Source organism: Phyllobates terribilis, unplaced genomic scaffold (assembly GCF_046119375.1).
Source record: "Phyllobates terribilis strain yellow unplaced genomic scaffold, ASM4611937v1 Scaffold_17__1_contigs__length_24005725, whole genome shotgun sequence".
NCBI lineage: Eukaryota > Metazoa > Chordata > Amphibia > Anura > Dendrobatidae > Phyllobates > Phyllobates terribilis.
In genome coordinates, this window is record NW_027362777.1 from 1,520,945 (window position 1) to 1,546,972 (window position 26,028).

Genomic DNA, 26,028 nt, shown 5'->3' on the forward strand with positions numbered 1-26,028 from the left:
CGCACACCTCATACACACACGGCTCCGCTCCGCACACCTCGTACACACACTGCTCCGCTCCATACACCTCGTACACAAGGCTCCACACGTCTCGTACACACACACAGCTCCGCTCCGCACACACGGCTCTGCTCCGCACACAGGGCACCGCACACCTCGTACACGCGCGGCTCCGCTCCGTACGCCTCGTACACGCGCGGGTCCGCTCCGTACGCCTCGTACACGCGCGGGTCCGCTCCGTACGCCTCGTACACGCGCGGCTCTGCTCCGTACGCCTCGTACACCTGCGGCTCCGCTCCGTACGCCTCGTACACGCGCGGCTCCTCTCCGTACGCCTCGTACACGCGCGGCTCCTCTCCGTACGCCTCGTACACGCGCGGCTCCGCTCCGTACGCCTCGTACACGCGCGGCTCCGCTCCGTACACCTCGTACACACGCGGCTCCGCTCCGTATACCTCGTACACACGGCTCTGCTCCGTACGCCTCGTACACACACGGCTCTGCTCCGTACGCCTCGTACACGCGGTTCTGCTCCGTACACCTCGTACACACTCGTCTCTGCTCTGTACACCTCGTACACATGCGGCTCTGCTCCGTACACCTCGTACACACGCGGCTCTGCTCCGTACGCCTCGTACACACGCGGCTCTGCTCCGTACGCCTCGTACACACGCGGCTCTGCTACATCCACACTGTAAACCCCTCCTGACCCCACACATAAACTTCAGCTCATCCAGCACCATGACAACCAGCACAGCAGAGTCCTGCATCCACTGAGGCCCCTGATCATGTGACCCCTGACTCCTCCCCTCCTGTGACCTCATCACAGCTCCTGTGCGCACAGAGCAGCCATATATGTGGTGGCGGCTCTGCAGGTGGAGGTATGTGGAGACCCCATTACTGGGCGCAGGGGGCATTAACCCCTTCAGCACGGAGACTCTTTTGGGGTCTTGTGTTGCCCCTTTATAAGAATCATAAGGTTTTTGTTCTGTTTCCTGTAATAGATACATACGACCCAACTATGGAGACAGGAAGGGAGGAAACGTATTGTTCTCATAGTACAGGACCCCTTTACTGCCCCCAAAGTGTAATGCCCCCATTATGCCCCTTATGCAGGATGTATGATGCCTCCACACAGTGTAATGCCCCCATTATGCCCCCTATGCAGGATGTATGATGCCCCCCACAGTGTAATGCCCCATTATGCCCCTTATGCAAGATGTATGATGCCCCCCACAGTGTAATGCCCCATTATGCCCCTTATGCAAGATGTATGATGCCCCCACACAGTGTAATGCCCCCATTATGTCCCTTATGCAGGATGTATGATGCCCCCAAACAGTGTAATGCCCCCATTATGCAGGATGTATGATGCCCCACACAGTGTAATGCCCCCATTATGCCCCTTATGCAGGATTTATGATGCCCCCATTATGACCCTTATGCAGTATGTATGATGCCCCCAGTGTAATGCCCCCATTATGCCCCTTATGCATTATGTATGATGCCCCCCCACAGTGTAATGTCCCCCATTATGCCCCTTATGCAGTATGGATGATGCCCTCACACAGTATAATGCTCCCACAGTACCGCCTGAGGTCCTGCAGTTGGAATACGTCCTGAGGTTTTACAGTTGGAATAATCCCTCTGGATTTGGTTTTCCCTCTGCCTGCTCCTCTACATGTATACTCTCGAGGAAAAACCTGGAGGTCTGAACTGAAACGTAAATTGATGTGCATGCAAAATGTAAATGCATGTTCACACGAGGCCATTAAACAAAGAGAAACCAAAAACAAGAAAAATACCCAAATAACTGGAAGTAAATGGATAGATCGCACAGTGCAAAAATAATAATAAATAATAAAGGGTATTTAGTTAACATAATTTTGATCAAAATAATGTAAAAGCTATCCAGCCACGTCACGACAACCCTTATGGGACAGTCCTAACTCTAATATTAAAAACCTTACCATTTGTCAAGTGACATACATATGGACAAGGGCAGAGAGACTGGATCCCTAGGGTAAGCATAAGCCCGAGGCAGAATGAGCGTCTCAGCTCAGACAAAGGGTGGCCACACCCATTTATATGCACCAAAGCATACTGAACTGCAAAGAAAAACCTGGAGGTCTGAACTGAAACGTAAATTGATGTGCATGCAAAATGTAAATGCACAGTGTAATGCCCCCCATTATGCCCCTTATGCAGTATGGATGATGCCCTCACACAGTATAATGCTCCCACAGTACCGCCTGAGGTCCTGCAGTTGGAATACGTCCTGAGGTTTTACAGTTGGAATAATCCCTCTGGAGTAGGTTTTCCCTCTGCCTGCTCCTCTACATGTATACCCTTGAGCATGTATACATGCATGTAGGGGAGCAGGCCTTACTAGATATCGAGGCTTTGTACAGTAATATCCCGCATGAGGATGATATCAGTGGAGTAAGATGTTTATTGAAATCGAGATCAATAGAGTGTAGTAGACATAATGACTTCATGGAGGATCTTCTAAAATTCATTCTTACTCATAACGTCTTTCTTTTTGACAGGAAGTACTTACCCGAGCTCAGGGGTACTGCGATGGGGAGCCCCTGTACCCCCTCATCTGCTAATCTATTCCTGGGCTGGTGGGAGGAAACCAAAATACTCAGGGATGATTATAAGTGGTGGTAACCATATATTGGGGCATGATATAGATATATAGACAACATTTTTATCATCTGGTCAAGGACGAGTGAACAATTTCTTCAATTTGTCAGGGAACTCAATATCCATAGAGTGGGCCTTAGATTTATATCAGAGTTTAATTATTACCAGTTGCCTTTCCTTGATGTACCAATCAAGAAAGTACGGGATGGGAGCCAGGGCTGTGGAGTCGGTAAGCCAAACCTTTGACTCCTACTCCTAAATTTCCATGACACCGTCTCCGACTTCACGACTCCGACTCCCTCATACATGGCTCATGTTTAAGTGATAAATTTACAGTAGGACACATTTTTCTCAGCTAAAAGTCTAGACCAGGGGTCTCAAACTCGGCTGGGTATATGGGCCGCACATGGAAAAAATTTTAATTTGGGGGGCCGCATTCTTTGTTCAATGTGACATTTTTAGTGATACCATTTTTTTTGTATACACCTTTTGAACATTTTTGCCGTGTTTATTTTTTTATGGCTTGGGTCGTTATGGATGTGGCGATAATAAACGTGCACTTTTTTGTGTTTACTTTAGTTTACATATAAAACAGCATTTTTAGTGCCCAATATTTTTTCATGCTTTATTTTATTTTTTATTTTTTTTACAATTTTATTTCCCCCAATTGGCCACATACAGTAATATTGTCTTACAATTAGCATCATATAGTAATAATGGAAAACATCTTGTAGTAATGTTCCCCATCCAAGTCCCCATCTTGTACTAATGTGCCCCATCCAGGTCCCCATCCTGTGGCAACGTTCCCCATCCTGGCGCCCATCTTGTACTAATGTGCCTCATCCAGGTCCCCATCTTGGGGCTATGTGCCCCATCCAGGTCCCCATCCTGTGGCAATGTTCCCCATCCAGGTCCCCATCTTGTGGCTCTGGTCCCCATCTTGTGGCTCTGTGCCCCATCCAGGTCCCCATTATGTGCCCCATCCAGGTCCACATCTTGAGGCTATGTGCCCCATCCAGGTCCACATCTTGAGGCTCTGTGCCCCATTCAGGTCCCCATCCTGTGGCTATGTGCCCCATCCAGGTCCCCATCCTGTGGCTATGTGCCCCATCCAGGTCCCCTCTTGTGGCTATGTGCCCCATCCAGGTCCCCTCTTGTGGCTATGTGCCCCATCCAGGTCCCCTCTTGTGGCTCTGTGCCCCATCCCGGTCCCCATGTTGTGGCTCTGTGCCCCCTGTGCTGTTCTTCACACATATAAAATAGAAAAAAAAAAAGATGATTCTCACCTGTCCTCCGTTCCCTCGGCGTCCTTCCTGCAGATGTGGCCCGCAGGCACCACAGAGTCCGACCCCTTGACGATCCCGACCTGGTCCAGGAGGAGCCGCCGACAGCAGCGCTGCATTGCCGCACAGAGACTGTCTCCCAGCACAGCATTTTCAATGTCAGCCGCCGGCCAATCAGAGGCCAGCAGCTGACATCTGCATATGGCAATGACGTCATACTCGCTGCGCCGACACGCAGATATCAGCTGCTGGCCTCTGATTGGCAAGCGGCTGGCATTGGAAATGCAGTGCTGGGAAACAGTCTCTGTGTGGCAATTCAGCGCTGCTGTCGGCGGCTCCTCCTGGACCAGGTCGGGATCGTCAAGGGGTCTGTGCCTGCGGGCCGCATAAAGCAGCCTCAGGGGCCGCATGCGGCCCGCGGGCCGCGTGTTTGAGACCCCTGGTCTAGACCCTTAGATCAGGAATAGGAAAGACATTTATAGGACATTGCATAACTTTCCCAAATTCTTATGAAAAAATATTCCTCACAAACTGCATTGAACTACTGTATCCAATTTATTACATATTTTAGGCATCGGAGTGGGTCCATTTTATACCGACTCCACCAAAATGGGCACCGACTCCGACTCCACAGCCCTGGTTTGGACCCTAGGGACACTCATCTACCATAAACTATTAAAGTGGGATAGCCACCACCGCATCCTACTAAAAAAAAAAAAAAAAAAAAAAACAATATCCAAGGGCCAATGTTTACAGTTGAGAAGAAACTGCTCTAATGTCACAGATATTAATATACAGGCAATAGACATAAACACCTGATTCAGGGAAAAAGGTACCCACAGTACATTTTGGATTCCGCACGATTGTTTGCAGAAAAACAGGAGAGAGAGACTCCTACATACCTAACCAAGACGCCAAGAAAAATATGGGGATAATACAAGTAATAGGAACTTGTGACAATCAGAGTGACCATATCTTTAATATCCTCAGAAAACACTGGGATGTACTTGTGGCCGACCTGGACCTGAGGGTGCTGTGTGATCTACTCCCACAATAACTTTCAGAAAGGGTTGGTCAATTAGGGACCGTTTAGTGCATAGTTTCTAAAAAAAACCCTGCACCCAAGGGGACATGGCTAGATAGAAGAATCTGTGGTTTATTTAGATGTGTAGAAAGTTGTACATGTAATTGAATGAGACCATGTAAATCTTTCTCGAGTTCCTCTACAGGTGAAACCTTTTTCCAGAGGGATTATTCCAACTGTAAAACCACAGGACTTGTATATGTGGCCACATGCACCTACCTCCTAGATTATGTATGCACGACCAAGAGGCAGTCTAAGGAGTGTGGAGGGGGCATTTGGGTGAAATACGCCATGGTTGGGTGTCACAGGTGTGTCAGAGGTGACAGACGGTCACCCTGCAGGGGTTTGCAGGAGATCTCCACTTTTGGCAATGCAGACAGCTGCTTAGATGGGAGGCTGTGTTTAGGACCCAGATTCTACCTCCATTTAGTCTGGGTGTATATATACCTGGTGTGTCTATGTTGGCGTCGCCGGGTATACTCATTTCTACTTGGAACTTGGCTGAAGCAGCATCACGTCCTCTTTGGAGTCTTGAGGCCGTGTGCCCTGTTGGAGTTTCTTCTAAAGCGAAGTTGTAATTCCCCTGTGTTGTCTTCCCCTTTTGTCTTTAGAGTGCTAGCGGAGGTTGACTAGTGCTCATCTCCTTCCACCCCCAGCTATAGCCTTATGCCAGGGATAGTTGGGCGAGGCATGTGATGGGCGACAGCTGCGGAGGCTGTATAGGGACGTTAGAGGGAGACAGGGTGATGCTAGTCCAGATTAGGAGGTCACCTCTTCCCCCTTTTCCCTAGTATCTGGGCTCCCTTTCCTTTTCTCCTCTGTGTTGCACTCACACCTGGCGTGACTCTCTGTGTTGCACTCACACCTGGCGTGACATCAGGACACCCCATTAGTGAGACACATGAACAGTGCACATTGAGGTGAAACAAGAGACATCTCCTTTTGCATCATTGAGGTGGTTAAACCCAACGTGAGAGGTGGTGATTTCAATAGATGTATCCTCAAAAAGGAAAGTGGTGGATTTCCAGACTGGATTCACTAGGCCCTAAGGGACTGAATGAGCAAATTTCCTATGCCTGTTTTGTATGAATACAGACCCATTCCGGATTACATTTTAGGATTTTATACTCTACCCATTGCTACTCAGTTCCCTGTGAACGAGGTTCACATATTGTTTTACTTCATCAAGAGATCTGAGCTTCTATATCAGAATTATTTCTTATCAGTTATATCCCAATTTTACTATTTAGTAACTAACAAGTGTGGTGTTCCTTGTGTATCTCTAATTATGCAATAGGGGTCAAATATGACCATTTAGGAGTATACTGTGGGCCACCTTCCCATATATTTTGTAGTGATAAAGTAGATCTACATGCCGATTGCATGATGGGAGGATGTGCAATGCTTGTTTTTAGTCTCCCATGATACTGATCTCTGAGAGAGGATTTTTCTGTTGGTGGAATGCAATCCAATACCATATGCGCTCCGGTGTGGAACGCAGACATCTGGGCATGCACATTTGTGGACAGTGATCCTAGATGGAATGATAACTATGGGCATGCGCAGTCACAGGTACGAGTGGCGCGGCGGCAATCAGTTTATCTGCTGTTTCAGCATAAAGCACGTCACTTCCGGACAATCACACTAGGGGATGGTCATTATCGAACCTCTAGCTCATGAGAAGTAGCGTAGGCAAAGTATATTATTGTAGACAGACTCTGTTCTGTATATCCTGTGACAGTTCACCTCTAGGAATGGGAATGAGCCTCCTAGTCTGGGAGGGGTTTTGGATGAAGTGGGATATTTAAACATGGACACCTGGCTATTAGGCACACTATGCTGAACATCATGAATTATCATCCCTCTATCAAGCCTCCTAATGAACATGTTGGGAAAATGCATTGAGGCGGATTATTGAAACATTTTCTGAGTACCATACCCTTTCCTTTATACATATTGTAGGGGTTTTACTCACTGGGGCACAATGGGAGGAAAACAGGAGACATGTTCCTTTAAAATTTCATGTGGGTTTATTACTTCATAAACCCAGAAGCCAAACAGAAAAGCAAATAGCCTTTAGATCAGGCAAACAAAGTAAATGTCCTTAGCAGGTCTCTGCTCAGCCAGGCCTGTGTGGCACACAAGCTGGGGTAGCGTCCAGTGTCCTGGCTTGGTCTGAAGACAAACATACACAGTAGGCCTTCTAGCTCCAAACACACAGACCATGGTCCAAACAAAAGCCTTCATTTTATAGGCTGTTAACCACACCCAGAGGTGAGGTATGTGGGTAGCTGGACCCGCACATTCTCTCCTAGCTACCCGTAACCCGGCTCCCAGGTGTACCAAACGATCCTCTTAGTGCTTATGTGCCCTAGAGAAACACTCCGGGTTACATCACAGAGACCAGCCATCTCTGTGACACATACCTCCCATCGACTATTCGACCATTAGCCACCTTACATACCTCCCCCTCTGCCAAAAGCTGTGGGCTTGACACCTTTTACTACCAGACAGGGGATTCTCGAGAGAGCATCGGCATTACCATGTAGCTTCCCTGCTCTATGTTCTACAGGGAAGTAGGAGTCCTGTAGGGCTAAAAACCTGAGGGTGACTCTGGCATTTTTTCACTTTTTTCCCTCATCCATCTGAGTGGAGCATAGTCGGATAATAATCTAAATTTTCGACCTAACAGATAGTACGGTAAGGTGTCCACCGCACACTTTATAGCCAAGCGTTCCTTCTCTATGACCGAATAATTTTTCTCGCAGGAGGACAGCTTTCTACTCAGGTAGAGGACAGGGTGCTCCTCCCCGTGTATCTCCTTGGAAAAGACTGCTGCTAACCCGACATCTGAGGCATCTGTCTGGAGTATAAACTCTTTCTTGAAGTCCAGGGCAACCATGACCGGTTGCCTACACAGAGCCAGTTTCATCTTTTGAAAGGACGTCTCCGCCTCTGCAGTCCACTTGGCCTTGGCTGATTTTGTCCCTTTAAGGAGGTCAGTCAGGGGTGCGGCCATCATGGCGAAGTTTGGGATGAATTTCCTGTAGTGTCCCACGATTCCCAGGAAGGCTCTGACTTGCTTTTTCGACACCGGTCTCAGCCAATTTTGGATTGCTTCTACTTTAGTATTTTGGGGTTTTATCTCGACTCTACCCACTACATATCCGAAGTACTTGGCTTCTTATTTCCCCATGCCACATTTCTTCGAGTTTATTGAAAACCCCACCTTCCTCAGAGCATCAAACACAGCCTGAATCTTTTCCAGATGACTCTCCCAGTCTGGACTGAAGATAGTATTGTCCAGGTATGTTGTGGCATATTTCTTATGGGATGCAATTTTGCAGGGGCCCCCTGCAGTCCAAACTGCATCCGGACATACTGGAAGCATCCGTCCGGCGTAGAAAACGCAGTCTTCTCTTTGGCTACCTGTGCCATGGGGATCTGCCAATATCCCTTAGTCAGATCCAAGGTGGTTAGGTGCCTTGCTGGCCCAAGCCTCTTGATCAGCTCGACTACGCGTGGCATTGGATATGCATCAAATTTGGAAACCTCATTCAACTTCCGATAGTCATTGCAGAATCTCCACTCACCATTGGGATTTGGGACCAAGACGATCAGGCTTGACCAACTGCTCTTGGATTCTTCAGTGACGCTGAGCTTCAGCATACAAGCTACCTCTTTGGATATTAACTCGTCGGGCCTCAGGTATCAGATAGGGCTTCAAGTTCACCCGCACATGTGGCTCCGTCAGAACCTTGTGTTCTGTGACCCTTGAGCAGCCCGACAATTCTGAGAACACATCCCTGTTCTTCTGCATCAACTCCCAACACTGCTGTTTCTTGGCCTTCGTTAGCGTTTCTGCTGTTGCGACTCCTCCAACGTCACCTTCTAGCTTGCCCAGCAAGCATGGAGCTTCCACAGCCTCTCTGTCTTGCCACGGGTTGATGTGGTATATCTGGTACGGCTTACGTCGTCCCGGTTGATGAACCTTGTAGTTCACTTCACCCACTTTTTCCACCATCTTATTTTGCCCTTGCCACTTGGCCAAGAACTTACTTTCCACCGTAGGAATTAGCATGAGGACGCCGGTCTCCCGGATTGAATTGCCTCACTCTGGCTGACCGGTTGTAGACTCTGGCATAAGCTTCTTGTGCCTGGAGGAGATGTTGTTTTACGATGGGCATCACCTTCACAATCCTCTCCTGCATCAGAGCAATGTGCTTGATGACGCTCCTGTGGGGCGTGAATTCGGCTTCCCATATTTCCTTTGTGACATCCAGAAGACCCCGCAAATGAGGCCTGTGAAACCTTTCGGTTGGAGAACAACAGATACGGTAGGAGACAGTCCCAGTCTCTACTGTCCCTTTCTATGTCCTTCCTCAGTATACTCCTTCAGAGTCTTGTTAAACCTTTCGACTAGGCTATCTGTCTGAGGATGGTATACTGAAGTCCTCAGTTGGGAGATTTGGAGGGCTTTGCATAACTCCCTCATCACCTTACTCATAGAGGGAATTTCCTGGTCGGTGAGTATCTCCCTTTGGTAAGCCTGTTGGGGAAAAAACGTGGACCAACTCACGGGATATATTCTTTGCGGAGGAGTTTCTCAGTGGAATCACTTCAGGATAGCGTGTGGCATAGTCCAGGATAACCAATATAAATTGATGCCCACGAGCAGATTCAACCAGGGGACTGACCAAGTCCATAGCAATTCTCTCGAACGGCACTTCAATAATGGGCAATGGCACGAGTGGACTTCAAAAGTGAGAGGTGGGGGCGGTTAACTGGCACGTAGTGCAAGACCTGCAATACTTAAATATTTCCCGGTGACATCCGGGCCAATAGAACCTTTGTAAATGATAATGCCTTACCAACACCAGATGCAGCAAGCCTCCATGATAAAGGCGGGGCCAGCACATGTGCAAAATACTGATGCAGACAGCCACTCACTAACCTACCAATTCATGGAGGGGGTGGCTGTGTAGTATTATACATGCACACCGATGGAGTCTGCATAGGGCGCCAGTCACACAGATATGTGCGATGCACAGTTTCTAGCTTGCAGCTTGTTGTTGACGCCCATACTATTATCAGGCGGGCCCAGCACTATATACATGCACCCCCACAAGATAGACGCCCCAATTCATCCAGCCAACAGTAAAGAGGCCTGGCCGCATCCTGCAAAAAAGATGAAAAATAGTGTAGAAGATAAATACACCACATTTGGTGGTATTGGTCGATATTTTGGCCAAAATACACAAGCTCGCAACCCAAACGTCAAGGGTCCTCATACTTGCGAGTCCTAACACTAAACATTAATAATGGTGAACATTGGACATAATTTCAAAAAACATCACAGTAAGGCTGTATGCCCACTATCCGTTTTTTAAGCATTTCCGCAGCGGCAATTCCACTGCAGAAACGCTTAAAAAACGCTTGGTAGAAGGTCTGCCATGTTCCCCAATGATAATCCCATGTGCTGTGCACATGCTGCAGAAATTTCCGCTTAGGATTATCATTGCGGAAAAATCCGCAGCACTACCAATTATTTAGCGTTATCGCGGCGTTTTCGCCGCCATTGACTTGCATTGGAACGCATGGAATCCGCATCATTGCATCTGCAGATGCGGAATCCATGCGTTTCAATGTGCGGATGGTACCCGGGTTTGGAGAAGAGGAGACTCTCCTCCAGACCCGGGTACCATAGAACCTGTAAAAAAAAGAATAAAATAAAAAATATAATTACCTTCTGATGGCCCCCGGTGTCCTTAGCGATGCGTCTCAGCTTGCCGGCAGCTCGCGATGGTCTGAAAAGGACCTGCCATGACTTCAATTAGTCATGTGACGGGTCACGCGACCGCTGACGTCGGCAGGTCCTTTAGTCTACCGCGAGCTGCCGGCAAGCCAGGACGCATCGGATAAAGACACCGGGGGCCATCAGAAGGTAAGTATATATTTATTTTTTATTTTTTACCATTCTTTCGGTCACCCTATATAAATCCATGCCGGTTGCATGGATTTATATAGTGTGACCAAGTTGTCAAGCACTTTCCAAGTGATGCTAAAATCGCTTGGAAAGCGCTTGACAACCCGCACGCGGAAATGCATGTGAAGAACGCTTCACTTCCGTACAATCCGCATGCATTTTTTCTGCCAGGGAGATGCAGAAACGCTCAGTAAAAAATCCAGAGCATTGCTGCAACGTGGGCACATAGCCTACAAGATAATGCCTTACTAACACCAGGTCAGATTACCAATGCACTGCAGGATGCAGCAAGCCTCCATGATAAAGGCGGGGCCAGCACATGTGCAAAATACTGATGCAGACAGCCACTCACTAACCTACCATTTCATGGAGGGAGTGGCTGTGTAGTATTATACATGCCCTCCAATGGAGTCTGCATAGGGCGCCAGTCACACAGATATGTGTGATGCACATTGTCTGGCTTGCAGCCTATTGATGACGCCCATAATATTAGATCAGATGGTCTGCCAAGCACTATATACTTGCAAGCCCACAAGCCATATGCCCCAATTCACCCAGCCAACACTGAAGAGGCCTGGTGGGGTATTTATCATGTGGTGTATTTATCTTATACACTACTCTTCATCTTTTTTGCACATTTTTTTGCACTGTGCTTCACACATATCTGTGTGACTGCCACCCGCCCTATGCAGAATCCATCGGTGTGCATGTATAATACTACACAGCCACCCACTCCATGAATTTGGTAGGTTAGTGAGTGGCTGTCTGCTTCAGTATTTTGCACATGTGCTGGCCCTGCCTTTATCATGTAGGCTTGCTGCATCCTGCAGTGCATTGGCAATCTGACCTGGTGTTGGTAAGGTATTATCTTTTACTGTGATGTTTTTTTAAATTATGTCCAATGTTCACCAATAGAACCTTTGCACGATCTGTTCCTGCGTTTTTTCCACTCCCAGATGTCCCCCCAAGACATGTGAATGGGCCATGTCCAACACCTTCCGTCTAAAGGGGCCCGGCACTATTAACTGCTCCACACTCTCCTCCCTCACTTTCTTGACCCGGTACAACTCCTTACTCATCATAAAATGGGGAAACCTTGTGTCAGCCCCCGGCTCCTGTGTAACCCCATTTATAATAGTGACATTATTAAAGGCTTCCTTCAGAGTTAGGTCCCTTTGTTGGGCAGACCCAAAATTCTCGCTAGTCACCCCTAACTCTGGAATGGCAGACTCAGGGAGCACTACCTCCTCATCCCCACAAGGACCCAAAAAGGAAACCTGTCTGACTCTGGGTGTGGTGATACCTCATTAGGGTTAATTTTTTTCTTATCTGAACCAGCGAACCCAGAACCCTTCCCCCACAGATCCCAAAACAAGCAAAAGTCCCAGCCTATATTAATAGGGTGCAACAAATCCTGAACGACGCCGACCTCGTGAGACTCTGTACTGTGGGCCATTTCAATGTCCACTCTGGCCCGTAGGGTAGTCTTTAGCATTACCATGAATGCACTGAACGCCGACTTTTTTCCCCGGGATAATTTGGAAAGGAAGGGTGGCCCTCATAAGGGTCACCAGGCTCCCCGAGTCTAGCAGTGCCGTTACCTCCCATCTGTTCACCTTCACGTGACATGCTTGTGGCTCCTCGCTGGGTGGACAGTTCACACTGCAGGCCGGATAAGCATAATATGAACAACGTTGTCCTATGCTGCAGTCCATCGGCTCAAGGGTCAGGGGACAACGGGCGGCTATATGGCCTGGGCCGTGGCACCTCCAGCAAACAACATCACCTGTATGGACCTTGGGCACCACCTCCCTCGTCCATTTGGACCTTGGAAGTCCCACCACTTTTTGGGCCTCCACCCCCTGTTGGGAACTCCAGTATGTAGTGAGCTGCCTTCCCAAGGAACCTTCAACCCCCTGGTATCTCTCGATCAGTCCGACCAGTTCATCCGCATTCCGGGGATCACCCTGGGCAACCCAAGGCTGTATGGGCCTCAGCAGGGAGTACACAAACCGGTCCATCACCACCCACTTTACCATCTGCGCAGGCATTGAGGACTCTGGCTGCAGCCACTTCTGGACCAGGTGCAGCAGGTCAAACATTTGGGGCGGAGGTGGTTTGTTCCAGTGATAAGAACCCGCTGTGCCCTGATAGTCATTGTCAACCCCAAGCATGCGAGAATCTCACATTTTAGCTTGCCATACTCTTTGGCATCCTGCAAAGCTAAATCATAGTGTTCCTTTTGGGCGTACTATGCAAAGCTAAATAGGGCGTACTATGCAAAGCTAAATAGGGCATCCTGCAAAGCTAAATCATAGTACGCCTACTACGCATACTTCTGGGGCTCTCCAAGTCAAGTATGGCGACGGTACCTCTGCCCACTGCTCTTGCGGAAATTCCTCCCTCTCGGTGACCCTTTGAAACACCATCAGGAAGGTCTCGACGTCTTCCCCCAGGGTCATTTTCTGCAAAGCCCGTCATACCGCCTTCCGGACATGGGAGTCATCAGTCGGACCTGGGGTTGGAGCGCTCATCCTGTCCTGGATGGCGGTTGCCAGAAGCTGCGTCTGCTGACGTTGTTTCTGCTAGTGCTTCTGGATCTTCTGTAACTACAGCCTGTTGGTCTCCTGTTGATGCTGCTGCGATTGGACCAGGTGTTTCAGCAGGTCCTCCATTTTGTCTGGCGATGCTTGCTGGCTTGCGACAGACTTCACCCAGGGCATGCAGTCCATCCTGTAGCAGTCACACGTCTCTGCTGGGAACGCTGCCCGCAAGTCTAACACTAATTGTGGAGGTTTTACTCACTTGGGTGTGATGGGAGGAAAACAGGAAGCATGTTCCTTTAAAAGTTTATGTGGGTTTATTGCTTCATAAACCCAGAATCCAGACAGAAAAGCAAATAGCCTTTAGATCAGGCAAACAAAGTAAATGTCCTTAGCATGTCTCTGCTCAGTCAGGCTTGTGTGGCACACAAGCTGGGGTAGCGTCCAGTGTCCTGGCTTGGTCTGAAGACAAACATACACAGGAGGCCTTCTCCCTCCAAACACACAGACCATGTGCTAAACAACTGCCTCCATTTTATAGGCTGTTAACCACACCCAGAGGTGAGGTATGTGGGTAGCTGGACTCACCCATTCTCTCCTAGCTACCCGTAACCCGGCTCCCAGGTGCACCAAACGATCCTCTTGGAGCTTATGTGCCCTAGAGAAACACTCCGGGTTACATCACAGAGACCAGCCATCTCTGTGACACATGCCTCCCATTGACTACGCAACCATTAACCACCTTAAAATACCTTGATACATATCTGGTTTTATGATTACCCCATGGCTGATGAAAGGGAATCTATCACCCCCTGGGACTTATCTGACCTCTAATATTGGCATACAGGTGATGTAAATGTGAATCTATACATACCTTTATGCCTCATATTAGAGGTCTGTTTGCTGAGAAATGACTTTTTATTCAGTGAAGATTCTGATGCTTGCTGGCCTTGGGGAGTGGATTCCCTTTAATAAATACTCACTTAGCCCCATTCTTCGTGCAGATACTAATAAATATTGGACCTATGAGATTTTTACCATATGATAGTTGGATAGTTAGGGGTGTATCATCCATAGCAGCAGCCCACAGGGCCACTATGGTGCCCGTGAAAAAAACACAGAATTTGAGCTTGGTTTAAGTTGGTATCCATGCAGCACATAAATGCATGTTTACTATGGCCATAAATCAGAAAAAAACCTATAAGAAGAAAAATGATCATAAACCCTGCTGTAAATAAATAAAAAGGAAAAGTGCATTTAAATAAAATCGGGTTCCTAGTAACACTGTTTTTGATCAAAAATAGCATGAAAGCTATCCCACCATGGCAAGATGAACCCATTCGGGATAGTCCTATTCTGTTTAATATTAAAAACCTTACCATGTATCAAACTTCTGTGTGTGAATCAGACATGAGATCTAACGTGATAGAAGATTACAGTCCGGGGAAGACGGGAAACATTCATGTAGACGGCCGGTGGAGATGTAGTCAGTGAAGAACTCTGGCTAAATATGTTTGTAGAGCTGTAGTAGAAGATGAAGATGTCGTCATCCTCCTCATGAAGTAGTTATTTCTCATGTCACGTGTAATGAATATCTCCTTCAGTATTGCTAATTCCAATTGCAGTGTCGGTAAATGAGACGAGCATTAGCTTTATGGAAGATGAGTCTTTGAGAAACGTCTTCAGCTACAGACTCCAAGGAAGAAACTGCTTGTTGTCTGTGGACTAAAATATATAGGTTTTATTACTAGATGTAAAGCAGAAAACTAAATACTGTAAAATAATATATCTCCTCATATGTTTCTCCTTATTATCTCCAGTAATTGTATTATTACACAATATCAGATCCTCTCAGTGAAGATCTTCTATTTAAGAGAATTTTCCTTATGGACCCATCAAAGATGGATATGGATAGAGACAAGATGGCAGAGAGGATATTAAACCTCACCCTAGAGATCCTCTTCCGTCTTACTGGAGAGGTGAGAGATTCTGATGATGTCACATTGCATCATTCTTATCTATGGGAATAACAGATGGACAGAACTGGAGAGGTGAGGACTCTGGAAATGTCTGTAGTGAGATTTATTTATATGTCTTTCCATAACCAGGATTACATATTAGTGAAGACTTCTAGTGAGCGCTGTCAGGTCCATGTGTCTGAGGGATGGGAAAGACCCCTGAGCTCAATCACAGGGCCTCAATCTCACCCCTTTATACATGAGGACATCAATGACCAGAAGATCGTAGAACTCACCTACAAGATGATTGAGCTGTTGACTGGAGAGGTGACAGTGCTGGGAATGCTGGGACATTATACAGTAATGCTATGAAAGGATCGGGGGGGATGACTGTATCATTGTATGTGTCAGGTTCCTATAAGATGTCAGGATGTCGCTGTCTATTTCTCCATGGAGGAGTGGGAGTACTTAGAAGGACACAAAGATTTGTACAAAGACGTCACGATGGAGGTTCCCCAGCCCCTCACATCACCAGGTAATAGACAGGACTTAATACACACTGCCTATAATTATCTGTATGTAAAGAATGAATTCAGTCCCTGTATGTGTTTCTTCCAGATCTATCCAATAAGAGGACAACACCAGACAGATGTCCCCGTCCTCTTCTTCCACAGGACTGTAAACAAGAAGATCCCAATGTTCCTCAGGATCATCAGGTAGATGGAGAGAAGGTGCCATGAGATCACCCCTATGATGTGTAGATGACTGTGAAGGTCTTGTGTTCAGTCTTGTTTTATCCACCAGTATTATGTGTTTTATACTTGTGTTATGAGAACGGTGGAGATGGCAGGATTAGAGCTGATCATAGATGAGACTTCTCCATCTGTCTGTGACTTTTACAATATTTGTTTCAGGGTGAAGATCTGACCCATATTAATACTACAGAGACATATGTAAGGGGTGATGAACAGTGTAAAGAGGAGATTCCTACATATGACTACCCAGGTGAGTAGTGACTACTAAATGCAGAGAAGTCACAGATTCTTCTCAGTCACCGGCTGTGGCTGCTTTATCGGTGGTGTAGTCCGGCCGTATCACAATCGTGTAATCACCATTTTGCCTCTAGACCACAACATTCTCTTCCACCCAAAACTGTTCAAATGATTTTGGGCATTGAAAGCCCTTTTCCATAGAACTTACAACCTGGAGGATCCACCTACTCACTGTGATTAGGAGACATTACCTGCCCAGATCTGTAAACCACAAAGCCAGAAAATCACTTGAAAAAAATATTATGATGGGCCTGTAAGAGAAAGCGGAGGGTAATGGTGGTGTTGGCTTCCTAGAACCCTGATATCTTATTGGATGAATCTACCTTCTTTCCCTTCTGTGCTGCTGAATGTGCTCATATGGTCCCTACAAGACCAGGTCCAGTCTTTCTGGCCAAACTTCACATTTATGATCTACAACATTAAATGTGCAGTGAGGGCCAAGTGTGAATTTCTGTACAATAACAGCAGAGTTTCCCTTTATCCTGACTTTTCAATTTCTTTTAAAACCGACTAACTTCAAACCAGATTGTGATAAACTAAACAAAAAAAACATTACACCTGCGCCATGATATATCTCTAAGCTAAATTTAAGACGCCTCATCTCTGCACTATTATAAAAAGTTCTCTTTGAACGTCTAATATTTCTTCTTGAAACTCATCTGACAGAAAATATTGTCCCTTATGATAGTTTAGATTGCCAAGAGCCACCGAGCCACATACTCTAATTACCCCAGAGAGGTTTCACCGCTAGTTACTCACTACTTACTGATGGAGACTGTTGAGATTGGTTATTTCAGTAGATGTGTTATTGTCTATAGTCACAGTTTTTGACTATAGTACTTAGTGCCCCAAATACTCTGATTTAACCCCTTCCTGCAGCCAGTTTTGTGTTCCTATCTGGGCCCATTTTTTAAATCTGACATGTGTCACATTATATGGTGATAACTTTTGAATTCTTCACAAAGGATAATAAGAAACAGATGGACCTTACAAATTATTTTCTAACTTCTCTTGAATCCGACAATACCTTATATATGGTTGTATCCTACTATCTGGGCACATGGCAGGTTAAGAAGGGAAGGAGCGCCATTTAGCTATTTGAATGCAGATCTTGCTGGGATAGTGTGCAGACACAATGTATTGGGGACACTGTTCGTTGTCACCTGGCAGCTCAAAAGATGGCTACCACAAACAGGCTTGGCACTATCTACTCCATTTTCCAGATCCCTGGGTTTGCCTTGCTCATCATCCTTTAACCCCTCTACATGTGTTTGGACTTAGACAGAGACCCCCTAAGCTTGGGCCACAGTGTTACCTAATGTTCTGTGGTGTGAGATGGCAAGAAGAATAGTCAGATAGCCGGGTCAGAACATGGAGGTCAGAGAAAAGCTGTTAGCTGAGCACAGAGGACTGAGCCAGAGGAGAACAAGGCTGTATCTGGCAGCTTCCGGCAATATGCTTCCAGCTTTAGTAGGGTGCGGTGCTTTCCAGTTGGCTGAAGCAGGGAGCAGATTACTCCAGCTGGACAGCACATACACCCATACTGCCAGACTGGATAGTACTACAGGTCCCAGGCTACCTAATCTTATTGTATGGACAGAGCCTGCGCCGCCCAGAGCTTCTGGTTCTAACGTCTCCTCCATCACCAGCACCTCCTGCAGGATGAATAAGGCTCCTGGTGAGAGAAGCAGACGTCACAGGAGCAGATCCCAGAGGAGATGGGACCCACCATGTGACCAAATTGCAGAAAACCAGAGCAGTAGAAATCCCCATAAAGTGACTCCATTTTGGAAATTATAACCCTCCGTGAAATAATCTATAGGAGTTGTGACTATTTTGACTCCTCAGGCACTTTCCAGAAATTAGCACGCAGACGATGTTGGAGAGTGAAAATTACAAATATATAATTTCATTACCCAACACATTGTACCCAGATTGTGCTCCAGGAGACACACACCATCAATTAAGTGGGTTCTTCTCACTATAGTAATGTCAGATACATGGAGGCTAAATGTGGTTTGGGCACACTGCAAGGCTCAGAAGCGAGGGGGAGATCTTACTTTGGGAGAGCGGATATTGCTGGATTGGTTTATGGAAGCCATGTTGATTCTCAAGAGCCTTTGAGCCACTAATAATGTGGAAACCTCTGGTTTTCCATTGACAGATGATGGACCTGAGTGGGGACTTGTTTTTTGTGAGATGAGTAGAAGTTTTTCTTGGTATTATTTTCGCCTACATAACATTGTTCGGTGGCTTTTTATTCCATATTTGGGAGGCAGAATGAACAGTTGGACACCACGCTCTACTGGTTCATCCTATGAGGTTTTCTATTAGACTGTGAACTGTTATTGTCTTGGTGAATAATGACGGCTAACATAGGGCAAAATTTAAAAAATCACAGAAAAATATACTGCCTTACTAACACCAAATCATATAACAAATACACTAGCAGGATGCCACAGACCCCCATGATAAAGGTGAGGGCAGCGCAGGTGCAAAATACTTATGGAGCAACCACTCACAAACCTACCAATTCATGGAGGGGGTGGTTGCCTAGTATTAAAGATGCGCACAGATGAAGCTTGCATAGGACGCCAGTCACACAGGTAGGTGTGATGCACAGTGTCTGGCGTAGCCTATTGATGATGCCCATACTATTAGATCAGGAAGGCTGCCCAGCACTATATAAGTGCACCCCACATGGACAGACACCCCAGTACACCCAACCAACACTAAAATGCTAATGCATTTATCTGATTTGGTGTTGGTAAGGCTGATTTTTGTCTGTGATGTTTTCTTGGCAAATAATGATACTTTTACATAAAGTACATTTTTACGTAGAGTTTAATTAGAAATATTAAACAATATAAATTTTAAGGATATGTTATTCATGAATAATAATTGGCTTTATTCTTTGGCAGATGACTGTACCAGGAGATCAGAGGGACAGCTGACATCTTCAGTTTTTAAATCAGATGATCTTGAGATCCCACAAGATACAATTGAAGTGAATGCCATTACTCCAGATATACCATCATCCCTTCACAGCAAAGATCTGTCATCTGATCATTTGAAACAGGTCCTGTCTTCTGATTCATTACCGACTACTAAGGAAAATCAAAGTCACAAAATGAGCATTAAAAAAAAAATTGCTCCTAAAACAAAGAAGCCATTTTTATGTTCAGAATATGGAAATAGTTTTTCCCTTGAAACGTCTTTTCTTAAACATCAAAGCATTCACACAGCAGAGAATAGATTTTTTTGTTTCAAGTGTGGGAAATTTTTTAACCAGAAATCAAATCTGGTTAATCACCAGAGGACTCACACAGAGGAGAAGCCATTTTCTTGTTCAGAAAGTGGAAAATGTTTTACAGACAAATCAAGTTTAATCAAATATCAGAGAACTCACACAGGGGAAAAGCCTTTTTGCTGTTCAGAATGTGGGAAATGTTTTAGCCAGAAATCAGGTTTGGTTAAGCACAAGAGAATTCACACAGGGGAGAAGCCCTTTTCCTGTTCAGAATGTGGAAAATGTTTTAGCCGGAAAACATATTTGGTTATACACCAGAGAATTCACACATGGGAGAAGCCTTTTTCCTGTTTAGAAAGTGGAAAATGTTTTAGCCGGAAAACATATTTGGTTAAGCACAACAGAACTCACACAGGGGAGAAGCCTTTTTCCTGTTCAGAATGTGGGAAATGTTTTATCCAGAAATCAGATTTGGTTAATCACCGGAGAACTCACACAGGGGAGAAGCCTTTTTTCTGTTCAGAATGTGGGAAATATTTTAGCTGGAAATCAGATTTGGTTAAGCACCAGAGAACTCACACAGGGGAGAAGCCATTTTCATGTTCTTAATGTGGGAAATGTTTTACACAGAAATCAACTCTTAACAAACTTCACAGAAATCACACAGGGGAGAAGCCTTTTACATTTTTTACCGAAAATTGTATCTTCATAAAGGGGTTGTCCACTACTAGGACAACTCCTTCTCATTCCTCATGTTTGGCCTTGTTAAAATAAAAACACTCATACGCACTTACTGTTCTGGCGCCATTCCATTGGTGTCACAACTTGCGTTTCCGTAAGGCTGTTACATCACACAATCCTGCTGCCAATCAACGCCACCTTCAGATGTATTATACATCAACAGGAAGGACATGGCCTGGACATAGCACCAAGAGAATGCACACACTGAACGCACTCTCTTCAGACCATGTTCTTGGGGGAATTCTAAGCAATTTACAGCCTCAAACATGACTTTCGATATGGGAAAGAAAGACGAGATCAGAGGTTAATCTGAGGTCCTCCACCTCTGTCAGCATGTCAGGTATGCAGCGTTTCTTATGGAAGGTCTTATCTTCCTGCTCCGGAGCTATTACTGCCTCACCTCAGCGTGGAAAAAGAAGCAGTCTTAACCATCATGATGTCAGACAGCTCCAGCCTGTAAGTCCTGCGCCAACTTCTCTCTTAATGTAGGCCTCACAAGAAAACAGCTCCACAAATCTCCCTGTACTCTCACCAAAGCCCACATACTGAGCAGTGCTTGCTTCACAGGGACATTTACCCCCCAGCCACAGGTTATTCTGATATGGGGAACAACATAACTTATTTCATAGAATGGTAGAATTGGAAGGGACCTCCTGGGTCATCTGGTCCAACCCCCTGCTCAAAGCCGGATACTCTAAATCATCTCAGACAGATGTCTATCCAGCCTCTGTTTGAAGACGTCCATTGAAGGAGAACTCACCACCTCTCGTGGCAGCCTGTTCCACTCATTAATCACCCTAACTGTCAAAAAGTATTTTCTAATATCTAATCTGTGTCTCCTTCCATTCAGTTTCATCCCATTGCTTCTAGTCTTTCCTTGTGCAAATGAGAATAAAGATGATCCTTCTACAATGTGACAGCCCTTGAGATATTTGTAGACAGCTATTAAGTCTCCTCTCAGTCTTATATTTTACAAGCTAAACATTCCCAAATGCTATAACCGTTCCTCATAGGACATGGTTTGCAGACCGGTCACCATTCTGGTCACTCTTCTCTGAACTTGCTCCAGTTTGTCAATGTCTTTTTTAAAATGTGGTGCCCAAAATTGGACGCAGTATTCCAGATGAGGTCTGACCAAAGAGGAGTAAAGTGCGATAATGACTTCACGTGATCTAGACTGTATGCTTCTGTTAATACATCCCAGAATTGTATTTGCCTTTTTTGCTGCTGCATCACACTGTTGACTCATGTTCAGTCTATGATCTATTAGTATACCTAAGTCTTTTTCACATGTACTGTTGCTTAGCTCTATACCTCCCATTCTGTATATGCTTTTTTCATTTTTATTGCCAAGACGTAGTACTTTGCATTTTTATATAATTTGCATTTGTATATCAGATTGCGTCTATCCCTACTAAAGAAGATATGGAGCAATATATTCAGAGGCTGGAGACCACATACAATACTGAAATACGTCCCCTCACTTCTATCCTGTCACAGCTTACTGACAAGTTACAGAGATTAGAGGATAATGTCGTCCAAGTTAGAGGCCATCATAATGCTCAGAAACTAACACTGGATCTTCACAGGCAGTAAATAAACCATCTGATTAATATGGTTGATGATCAAGAAAATCACAATAATATCTGGATAAGGGGTGTACCTGAAAGCATCAATGCACAAGTGATTAAGGCAAGAAAAAAGCAGCTAACAGTCTATTCAGTAGGACTATCAGCTGTGTATCCACCTGACTTCTGCACAACACAACTGATGGTCCCAACCCCATTTATAAGGTAAGAAATCTCACTTATTAAACCTGACAGGGCACACCTGTGAAGTGAAAACCATTTCCGGTGACTACTTCTTGAAGCCCATCAAGAGAATGCCAAAAGTGTGCAAAGCAGTCATCAAAGCAAAAGGTGGCTACTTTGAAGAACCTAGAATATAAGACATATTTTCAGTTGTTTCACACTTTTTTGTTAAGTATATAATTCCACATGTGGTAATTCATACTTTTGATGCCTTCAGTGTGAATGTACAATTTTCATAGTCATGAAAATACAGAAAAATCTTTAAATGAGAAGGTGTATCCAAACTTTTGGTCTGTACTGTATCTATCCTGAATGACACTTGCTTAAAGAAGGGTACTGAAACCACTACTTGATGCCATCCGGAAAAATGGCCTGATGTACTCCTGGGGGTACCCATTCCACCTGTATATTTTCAAAGATCCAAGCAACATGAGACCTATTTGTGATGCCCTGGACATTCCATATATCTGACTGGCCACCTGCTCCACCATTGCCACAGAGAGTTCCAGCACGTCACAGAAGGCGTTCAATGGATCAGGAACTTGATGGTGATGCAACCAGATGGAAAAGGAACCTGCCAATCATATGAGCTCCTGAAATGAATCTTGTCTTCCCTGATGAGAGACAGTTTGCAGATGCTTACTTATTTCTTTAAGCATATAATTAGATATATCTAAATAGAGCATTAGGTGCCACTCTTCCACTCTATAGAATGTCTAAGTTCATATAAGATCTAAGACCGGCATATAAGTTGAATTCACATGATACTACTGTAATATCAGGCTGTATTACTTTACTTGCTTTATATTCCATGGTTCCACCTAATAGGAATCCTAGAACTGAAAGTTTGACTTCCGCCTGTAAAGACAACCCCCAGTTAGGGACTTGCATTGGGATCTGCTTGTTTCGCAATTTCCTACTGTTTTGATATATTCATAATCTATACTTCTTAGACACTGAGAGGTAGACGTTACTATCTACCGTCTATACGTCCTCTTTTCTCTTAATCTTTCTCTCTTCCATTCCCCCTTTTTTTCATATAATATGGCACAACTCAAAACTTGTTCATTAAATGTCAGAGGACTTAATGTTCCAGAGAAAGGAGCTCAAGTGTTTTATCGTAGGCATAAACAGCACGTACATTTTCTCTTTCTTCAGGAGTCACACTTTAGAGGCGATCATATAATGTACCTCAGATTACTAATAGATATTATTCATCTTGGCGTCCCAGAAAAATGCAGTTTTGAAGTCTAAGGTGCTGAGTATAGGCCGCCACAGATCACTGCTGCGTACTATTGTAGAAACACTGTCTGACACAGAGAGGAGGTTCGTGTTTGTTAAGATCTCCATCTACTCCAAAATTTTGACTTTGGAAAACTTCTATCTCCCTAATTGTGACCAAATTAAGACATGTCGTCATTACTTAAACAAACTAAAATATTTTGCGGAGGATCTTATCATCATTGGAGGTGACTTTAATTTTGTCTTGGATCCTTCTTTAGACAAGTCCCTGGGCTGGTGTCATCAATCTAAAACATAAACAAAAGCTTTGCTAATTGTGCTTTGGTCTCAACCGGGCGATGTATGGAGGATATTACATCCAGACGTAAAGGATTATACCTATTATTCTCCTTTACACAATATGCATAGCCATATAGTCCTTTTCTTAATTAGCCGTCACTTGCCTACATGGCAACCTACATCTCTAAAATGTTGTACACTAAAGTTAATATATAAGATGTGGGATAGGGGTAAAAATATTCTGGGAATTGGAAAGTACACAAACTATACTCCTTTATGGCACAACTATAACTTACCAGAGCTACATAAACTAAAAAAATATTAGTGAGTGGGAGGATAGGGGTATATGTTTGGTGTCACAACTCTTGAGGGATGGATTATTCAAGATGTTTGAACAAATAAAAGCAGATTTTAACCTCCCGCATAGGGTGTTTTAGCAATATCTGCAAATACATATTGCATATAGTACACAACTAGAATAAACACCACACTGATTGACATCACCCAATAGATACCATTACTGCATCGATGGATACAAAAGGTTCTAATATCCCTTATTTATAGGCAGTTACTGGCCCTACATTTGGATAAATATCCTTTGATAGTTAAGACAAAATGGGAGGAGGATGTGGGTCCCTTATCTGAGGAGCAATGGGGGAAATACCGGATTTGACACCGAAACTTTCATTGTCAGGGTTACAAAGATTGTCCTGAATTCTTCTCATTCATAGGGTATATAGATCCCCAAGTATTTTATTTAAAATTGAAATACAAATGGATGACATCTCCTATATGTGGTCAAAAGGACGCCCACTTGATGCATATGACGTGGAAATGTGCAAATATTGACGACTAATGGAACGTGGCGATCGCTCTTGTTCTATCTGTATTTGGGATACAACTTCAGTTGGAACCTGAAATCCGAATCCTAGGACTCATGGGAGAAGACGTAGATCCAGACTCCCATATGGCAGTAGGTAGCTCAAGAATATTATTCCAAGCCAGAAAGTTGTTGGCACTACATTGGATAGACAATTCTCCCCCAACAATAACAGAACTAAAATCCAGGATAAATAACACTATGCTTGGAAAGGGGATTTTATATTAAAAGGAACGCTCTCAAGAAATCCATACTCATATGGAAGCAATGGTTAATTTAGTGTTGAGCGAGTATGTTCTGTTAACCCTTTCGCCAAGTACGCTCGGGCGAGCACCGAGTAGTTACAGCTGCTCGGTGATATGCTTGAATCAGTCCCTTGTGCATGATTTGTGACTGTTTGACAGTTTTATTACATGGGAGGAATGTCTATTTCTTACACATTCCTCACATGTAATAAAACTGTCAAACAGTTGCAAATCATGCACACGGGAGTGATTCAAGCATATCACCGAGCAGCTGTAAATACACGGAGCTCGGCCCGAGCATACTCGGACAGAACATACTCGCTCAACACTATTAATTATCCTAGGTATTGCTTCAGAAAACCCTCTTAGAAATACTATCCTGGATCGTTTGTCCATTTCCTTACAGTAAACCAGGAATGTATAACCAGGTGTCAGCAAATAATAATTGTCTCAGTCCACACAATTGCCCCTTCTTGGATATATTCTTTTTCTTTTGATGTCTCAATAGGGAAAAAAATAAGCAGTCAGGAAGTATTCAGATATTTATGTACAAATGTAAAATTACTATTCCAAACCATTGTACTATAGAGCAATATTGGGATTTATATCATTGTAAACCGGTTCTTGTATTGTTTACTGTTTTTTCTTTCTTTTTATTGTTTTTCTCACAATGCTTGTATAACAAAAAAAAATATTGGTAATTCTTTTGTTTTTTTCCATAAAATCGATCTGATTGAAAAACGAAAGGAGGGAAGGTCTTTACTAGATCAAACGTACACAAAATGCCAAGATCACATGTGAAGGTACTTGTATGAATTCGCAGATAAATGTGGTTGCTCATTGGCAAGGAGGTTACATCCAGACGTGTAAAGGACATAAGTATCCAAAATAAAAGGGGCACCCGGGCCAGAAACTCATAACCCCATTGACATAGCGGAAGCATTTTTTTGCCTTTATAGTTCACTATATAATATTCATGGACAACACCACGACATGCCACCTAATTTTCTTGAAACAAAAATTGA

General features: G+C 44.7%; 1 protein-coding gene across 1 annotated transcript; it reads left to right on the forward strand.

Annotated features, from left to right (window-relative positions):
- The first annotated feature begins 814 nt into the window (after window positions 1–814).
- On the forward strand, window positions 815–24,969 carry LOC141176032 (uncharacterized). Its single transcript, XM_073660006.1, has 7 exons — window positions 815–881; window positions 15,366–15,524; window positions 15,654–15,830; window positions 15,915–16,038; window positions 16,122–16,219; window positions 16,418–16,508; window positions 19,477–24,969. Exons 2-7 carry the CDS (start codon window positions 15,432–15,434, stop codon window positions 20,412–20,414), a joined length of 1,521 nt encoding a protein of 506 aa, XP_073516107.1. The 5' UTR covers window positions 815–881; window positions 15,366–15,431; the 3' UTR covers window positions 20,415–24,969.
- The last annotated feature ends 1,059 nt before the right edge of the window (window positions 24,970–26,028 follow it).